At 36.6% G+C, this 8,462-nt stretch overlaps 1 protein-coding gene across 1 annotated transcript; it reads right to left on the bottom strand.

Moving 5' to 3' along the window:
- Nucleotides 1-1,772: 1,772 nt before the first annotated feature.
- LOC140150420 (retinol dehydrogenase 8-like) lies at nt 1,773-7,171 on the bottom strand. Its single transcript, XM_072172431.1, has 4 exons — nt 7,120-7,171; nt 4,038-4,217; nt 2,940-3,033; nt 1,773-2,109 (listed from the first exon to the last, which is right to left on the bottom strand). Exons 1-4 carry the CDS (start codon nt 7,169-7,171, stop codon nt 1,773-1,775), a joined length of 663 nt encoding a protein of 220 aa, XP_072028532.1.
- Nucleotides 7,172-8,462: the final 1,291 nt, after the last annotated feature.

Raw genomic sequence — 8,462 nt, 5'->3', positions numbered from 1 at the left:
AGGACGCGCCTTATTTCGAGCGCTGGCCACAAGGTGTCTTCAGTCTTCATATCCTTGGAGTTAGACTAATGGACTAATTAGGAGATCAGACGTAGGCTAAATGTACCATTCAAGTCCATTCTGGAAAAAGTAGCCCAACGATAGATACTAAAACGACTTCACTGTCCATAGACCACCGGGTTTAACTCGTGACTCAGAAGAATCCATAATGCCATACTGGCCTAAGGACTATTATATGAACATACCAAGTATAACCCAACGAAGGGATGCCGCTACAGAGTCAGTGCTGAGCAGCAGCCCAAAACCAGACTAGAATGAAGGCGGGTGAATCAGAAGAGGCCAAAGGGCCACACCGGCCTGCCTAGACCATGTATAACATAATAGAAGGATGCCACTACAAGATGCTGAATAGCAGGCCCAAGCTAGAGTATAATGAAAAGTGATGACTCACAAGGACTTAAGGGGGTACTACACTCCTGTGGTAAATTTGTGATTATTTTTGCATTTTTCTCAAAAAATAATAAGACACTGGTAACAAAAGTTATGTGTTTTATTGGGGCAAGGTATACAATACTGAAATTTTATTGACTCAAGACAAGCGGTTCAGTATATATGATAGGAAATGAGGAACATCCTAGCGGTACCTTATTTCTTATCATAAATAACAAACTGCTTGTTTTGGGTCACTGAAATTCCAGTGTAGTAATTGGATTCCTTGCCCTATAATATACATAACTTTTGTTACCACTGTGTTATTAGTTTTTGAGAAAAATGCTAAAAAAATAGACATTTCTAAATTTATCGAGGGGTGTAGTACCCCTAAATCAAAAAGTAAGTAAAACGCAAGTTATGTGTACATGAGCATTGGCGTGGCCAGTGGGGGGAGGGGGGGAGCGGGCGGTGCACCCCCGCTCATCATGGGTGTAGGATTATCTAAGGCCGTCGGTACATGAAGGGTGTTGGTTAAAATAATTGAGTCCAGTGAAGGAATAATTAATACATGTGGCCCAAATGCTTCCAATATTGGATGTCACCCTTCCTTTTTGCCTGCTGACATTGCAAAATTGAATGACCTTGATTATAAACCTAAAAGCATGTAGACATTATTTTTGGAAACTTTTGCTATCTAACAATTAACAACTTCAGTCGGCAAATTTATATTTCCGTCGTAGTTGGTACATTTACAAGTTTACAGTATTTGCAGTAAATAAACCAACTATAATAACATGGCTCTGATTTGGTACACTGATAGCACTTGAACATTAGAGTCATGCAGTAGCTGTGACCAGCAAGTTTTAAAAATAAATGACTGATAACAAAGACAAAGAAGATGCTATACGAGACTATACAGTCATGTATTAACACGCAACATTAAAGTAAACACATACCAAAATATTTTAAATTGATTATGATAGGGCCCCTAAATTTAACCATGTTTCAAAAAGTGATCAGACGTGTCTTTTTTTTAAACTTGCTTCTTGCTTTCTTTACTTTACATGGGCATATGACTGAGCCGCATAGGTTATATATAATGGGGCCCTATGGGCCTAAACATTAAAATAAATCCCAAAAACAACAACTTCAGGACAAAAAGTTGGTACACTGATTCCCATTTGAACATTAGCATAGGTAAAGGGGTAAAGGTAAGGGGTAAAGTTGAAGTACATGTAATTGAATCAATGTTCTAGATATGTGCATTTCATGTGTAAATAAAGTAACAATAGGCTTATGATTTTAATTCTGCTTTTTACTAATCTCGTAGCTGATCAATTTTACTGCTTTAACCAACTGTTCATGATCTCATTCCCCGACGGATCAACGAATCTCTGTCGTGCAAATTCTTTCACTGTTTCTGATGTTTGATAACGAAAATCTGGTTTGGAGGTCAATATAACATCTTCTACCAGCTTCGCGATGTCGTCAATACTTTGCATCTCGGTACCAAGTACAACATCCGGGTTTTGTGTCACCATCTTCTTGGTAATAGTAGCTTCCTCTTCTGGGCAATTGGTCCAGCTGTCAATTACCGCCTGCTGCGCGCGAACAATGTCATTGCCGAAAAGCTGCAGCATAGGTGTGACCACAGTTCCTGGTTCGATCACGGACACCCTGTCAAAAAGTTGCACAAGGATATTCAGTAGAATCATATCTTTTCATTATGACGTTGGCATTTTATGCAAAAATCATTCCATACGATTCCTGAGAGTGATTTTAGTGTTCTTTTAAATAATTTTTTGTCAACACTGAACACTGCTTTTTGCTGTCGGAAGTTAAAGAAGAAAGGCAAAAGGAGAGAAGATGAACAAAGAAGTCTCTTAGTACCCCCCGGATTCGAACCTTAGACCCCTCGAGTGCTAAGCACACTATCACCGGCCGATAGCTACAGGGGTTGCGCTAGCCCGGCCAGCAATTCCCTGAGCATATAGCACTTAGGGTGATTGTGTCATCGCATCACGTGGGATTCATGTATGTGCGGTGGTTATCATTTTGGTACTTTGTGGTATTTATGGGGGTTATGGTTAAACACCATATTGCATTATAGCAATTTTTAAACCATTCATATTCGTGCATTTTGTTTTAACACCAGTTTTGATGTTACATAATATTGGAGACACCAATATGGAAAATGGTATAATTTATACTGAAATTAACATGTCGTTTGATTGAATAACCAATTTTTAAAATTCAAAATGTAGGTAAAGGAGAAAACAACACCTCATAAGGGCAGTGTAGTTGGTTTCATTGAATTAATTGTTTGTTTGTTTGTTTGTTTGTTTGTTTGTTTTTGTTCTTGTCTTCTGCTCCTCTCTCGTTTTTATCATAATATGTCACTTCGTTTGACCTACTTTTTCTGTTGTTTCTTTAGCAAATATATCAGGAAATTACAAGAACGTTTTGTTTTTAACTATAACACATGTTTAAGTAAAATACTGACATACCATACGTTGAATTTTCGCAATGGTGGAGCTATTGATTCACTGAATCCTTCCAAAGCAAACTTTGAAGATATATATTGCTGAAGAAGTGGTACAGCTGAAACAAATGAACAAAAGAAATTCGTATAGGAAGAAGACTTCCTGAGTTATATGCATTAAGGTTAGCAACTAATTTAAACTGTTGCGATTTGGTAGTTCACAGAATCTTGCGAATGGTAGTGAGCTTTGGGAAAATTGCATTGATCATTTCATAGCGAGCGTGTAGAAGAATTCAAATATCACAAATATACTTTTGTAGGTCCTGTGGTTCCTGAGTTATGTTGTAAAGAGGGCTAAAACAACAACACTTTTGTAAAACGTACATAACTCATTAACAACAATAAATCAAGCACGTTTTCAAAGTATATGATTTGTAGAATTAACTTTTGCAAAACATCAAAGTGTTATTTTTCAATAATATATTGATTTAAATATTGAAAATATATTTTTTGGCTGCTTCGACCAACAATACGTCGTATACCCTTAACGTATATAGTTCTTCCTGACTACACTGGAGTTTCAGTGACTTAATACAAGTGGTACGTACGTTATTTATGATAAGAAAAGAGGTACCACTAGAATGTACCTCATTTGTCAACATATATGAACCACTTGTCTTGACTCACTGAAATTGCAGTTAAGTAATTGAATTCCTTGCCCCTAAATTATACATAACTTTTGTTACCAGTGTGTAGTTATTTTTTGAGAAAAATGCAAAATTAGTCACAAAATTTATCAGGGGGTGTATCAAGTTGAAATCTGCTAGAAGAGCCAGTTTGATGGTTTTGCGAGGTTTCGCCAGCTGCTTTAAAGTCGGTCAAAATGAATTAATAAAGATTGCATAAAAGTGCTCAAAATGTTACAAAATTGTTTAAACTCAACCACAAGATGATTTAAAAAAAAAGATTTTAGAGGAAGTTTGAATCATTGCAAAGTTAAGCAATGATCTTCTTTGAGTTAAGTTTAGGAAAGTTCGAGTGAGGCAATGCTGTGAACTTTTATGCAATTCTATGCATTTTGGGCAAGTTTGCAAATGTTGGCCAACTTCGTTATTTCGTTTACCTTTAAATCCAACAACACTTGATATCTGAAGAATTTTGCCACTGCGTTGAGCTTTCATGATTGGGGCTATAGCTTTTGTCATTCTGACACATCCAAAGTAGTTAACATCCATAACGTCATAGAAAGCGTCCATCGCTGGATTTTGCCACCAATCTGCATTTGCTAATCCTGCATTATTTACTGAATAGAAGAGAATGAATTATTTCTGTCGTAATTGAGAGCTTTGAGTTTTCCTCGTAGATGGCTTCGGGTGTCTACCTCAAACAGAGTAGCATAGCCAGGATACTTTGGGGGAGGGCAAAGCAACTTTTATGGGGGTGAATTTGAAGAATTGTCAAAAATGGGATAAAAATAAACATAAGGCCTACAAATCTTAAATATCAGGGCGGCCCACAGTGTGGAAGACTTCTCACAATGGGCATGTGCTGGGGGAAGCTTCTCCCTTCTTGGCTACGCCACTGCTGAAATACCCCGATTTCAAACCCTTGACCATGATGTTGTACATCTCCATTAGCTTCCATTTTTAATGCTTGTGAAACCTCTCCAAATATACACACAGAACCCTTACCAGTTTCAACTCAAACAAACAACCAGAACATGAGTCGAAATCAGCTTGATTTTAGTTTGCAGTTTATGCGCATTTGATTGGATGGAATTAATTGGCTATATGACTTTCCCAGACAACAAGGGATATCATTTCAACTCACTCAGTCAATCCTTCTATTCCTTTATTTCACGAATATCCTTAATTGTCTTGTCGATGGTTTCTTATTTCCCACAACCAAGTTCCAAATTTCCAGAATTTTCTCCTATAGACATAACATAGTAGGTATCTCCACACTACATTGGTTTGTGTCCTTTATAATGATTATGCCAGCTGAGCCCTTTTGTCAAAGTAATGCAGTATCACGTATGTAGCTATTGTTTTGTTTAATACCGAAAAATACTCCATTTTGAAATACACAAAAAATATCCACTTTAACCGACTACACTGTTGCTACTTCTTTCCAAAACCTCGACAAAGATACATTCCTTTAACATGCTTATATATCCGTACCAACTCACACGGACGATCATAACCCGGCTTTACATCTGTCACAATCAGCCATGTCTGTCAGAGGAGGGTTTGTGACGGTGATACCAAACTAAAGAGCAGTATTTTGGATGGAACTGAGTACTAGTATTGGCTATAAAAAACGGCTTCCAACTAATATGGTGATATCTCAAAAACTGTTTTCCACCGTCATTCAGTGTTGACATAGTTATGTAAAATCCTCATCTTTTAGCTATAATTTGACGAAAACCGGTTGATAACACAACCATACAGATATGACATCGATTGTAAAGATGGTTGCAGGACCAATTTAGCCATTTTCGTGTTGGCGAATGACACGTGTGTCTATCTATGAACAGTGAAAACGTGATATATACATTGAAAAGGACATATTTTAGGGAGTAAAAAAATGACAATTACATGTTTACACAGCCTGTCTCAAAAAAAATTGTGCAAGTGAAAAGCGCCCTCTATGGCAATTAGAAAATACTGTTGTGACATGATGCTTACATCAACATCAAGGGCGTAGTCTTAGCTCTCCAATGTTGTTTGTTCTGTTCAATTTGCTTTGATCTCGAGATCGTTTTAATCTCGAGATGTCTTTAGTTAACAACGAAAGGGTAGAATCAGAATTGTGCCACTTTTACTAGGAAGAGGGCTGCACATGTAAATCAATGATAGCTGATGCATGATGTTGATGCGTCTAAAGCACTCGCCCCCCCCCCCTTCGGGGCTCGTGCATAAGACGCATCAAATTCAGCGCGCATGCATTATTTTGTCTAATTTCTCTGCCAACAAGTAATACGCTCATTAACCCGTAAGTTTGTAATATTTGTTTGTCAACATGTCTTGGGTGACAAAGAAAACAGTATTTACCATGATAAAATCATTGACATGCACATGTATTTAATTTTACAGTAGAATGTGATATATCTATTTCTCTTTCAATCTGTTTTAAGTGGAAAAAGAGAATCATATAATGCCAGTATCATGATAAAACAGTGAAAACAGTAAAAACAATTTTTATTGTTGTATAATTGATGCATTCTTTTGATTTCACGAAGGAACTCTTGAAAAACTTGATGCTATCATTGATTTGCATGTACAGTCCTCTTGATCATCCCTAGTAAAAGTAGCACAATTGTGATTTTACCCTTTCGTTGTTAACTAAACATATCTCGAGATTAAAACAAGCAAATTGAACAGACTAAACAGCATTTGAGAGCTAAGACTACGCCCTTGACGTTGATGTAAGCATTTTGTCACAACGGTAATTTAATTGCCAAAGAGGGCGCTTTTTACTTGCACAATTTTTTTTGAGACAGGCTGTAGGTCTGTTAATTCTTAAGATATTGGTCAATATAAAGGGAAGTTTATTTATTTATCTTTTTTTTACATTTTTACTTATAAACTCAAGAACCGTAAACATACTAAATTCTAAATGTCAGTTTTGACATTCTCAGAAAATGTCCTTTAAGAAACATATGTCACGTTTTACAAAATGGATGTGTGTTTTTGAGACCAATTTGACAAATCGAGCCACAAATGGACAAGCGTTAGTTTCCAAAACTTCTCCATTCCTTAACAGGACGGTGCAACTAAAAGTCAAAAGAAAATTTTAAAGTATCATACCTGGAAATTATAGCTAAAAGATGTGCCTTTAACATATATATATTAAATGATGGTTGAAAACATATTAATATCACCACAATCGTTGGAGACCGCTTTTTATGGGACACCCTGTTGGACACAGACCGTGCTTAGTTATAGAGCTGTAGATTACAACAAACCAGGGCCAAAAAAATTTACTTACCAAGCACATCAATCCTTCCTTCTGTTTCAAAAATTTCATTAGTTGTTTTGTCGATGGTTTCTTGTTTCGTCACATCAAGTTCCCGAATGAATAGTGTATCATCATAGTAAATTCCGCTTTTGTTTTGGTATCATCCTGATTAGTTGCGATGTTGCGCATTGTAGCATACACCTTAAATCGCCTCTGTGGGTCTTTAGCAAGGGTCAAAGCAATACCTTGACCAATCCCTTTTGAGCACCCAGTAATGACCACTATTTGAGCTGCCATGATGAATTGTACAATGTTATAGAAATGGGGATCGATGGGGACGTGAACAAAGTCAAAATTGTTATCTAAAATGTCTACTTTGACCAGATTATATCAATAGTGAATGTGATAACACATGTAAACCCAGTCAACATACAATACTAAAATCGATAAAAGCAAATACCTACTAAAATTTATCACTTTATCATTAATCAAGTTAATAAGATAAAGTCAAGTCTTTCCTCGATGTGAAAGTATCTGCTTTGGAATAGACTGGTGCAAAGTTCACAGACTTGACATTGAATATGGTATATTTTTCACGACGTGCCAAGACAAATGTCTGCATTAACTGCACCGGCTAAATATTAAATGCGGTGAGTGGAGAGATAGTGTCAAATATATTTTGATAGGAAATGTGCTTTCCGTGAGTTTACATTAATTATGATTCGTAACGTAGTGAATATGCCTAAAATGGAGGATTAAGGGTATACGAGGTATTGGTCCAATCAGCCAAAAAAATCGATTATCATTATCTGAATCAATATATTATTGAAAAATAATACTTTGGTGTTTTGCAAAAGTTCATTCTACAAATCATATACTTGCTTAATTTATTAATGTTAATGAGTTATGTACGTTTTCAAAAGTGTTGTTGTTTCAGCCCTCTTTGCAACATAACTCAAGAACCACAGGACCTACAAAAGTATATCTGTTTCATTTGAATTCTTCTGCACGCTAGCTATGAGTTGAGCAATGCAATTTTTGCTCAAGCTCACTACCATTCGCAAGATTCTGTGAACTACTTATTTTGGGCTGCCTCGGCCAACAATACATCGTATACCCTTAAAGTAGGCTAAGGTTGATCTTCGTGGGGAGCAAAATGTTTGAATTTGAATGTTCTGTTATTCTGTTGCAGGGGTTTGATGGGATATATCCTTACCTTAAACATTAATAAGTGCTCATCAGAACTAAAATGCACTTACAATGTACCAGTTTTGAAAATGGGATACGCTTTAATATATATGACTCTTAAAAGTGACACTTACTAAGAAACTTTCTGAGTACTTTTTCTTCTTCCTGATACAGCTCAACACCCCTGTTGGGGTAAGACGAACTGAAAATTGGTGCGCGCTTAGTGGTTGAGCTATTGGAGATCTGTTACTTGTGCCATGAACTGCTTTGTGTTTTCAATGCTGATTATTGATTCATACCAGAATATATTTGATCAACTTTTCTAAAATAGGGGAAACAGGGGACGCAAAGAGATTTCTGGTTGGTTTTTTTGGGGGGGCTGTACAGTGTACAGGGTGCT

The sequence above is a fragment of the Amphiura filiformis genome, chromosome 4 (genome assembly GCF_039555335.1).
Source record: "Amphiura filiformis chromosome 4, Afil_fr2py, whole genome shotgun sequence".
Taxonomy (NCBI): domain Eukaryota; kingdom Metazoa; phylum Echinodermata; class Ophiuroidea; order Amphilepidida; family Amphiuridae; genus Amphiura; species Amphiura filiformis.
Note: the sequence above shows the minus strand (reverse complement) of the source record. Positions and strands in the feature narration are given on the sequence as shown.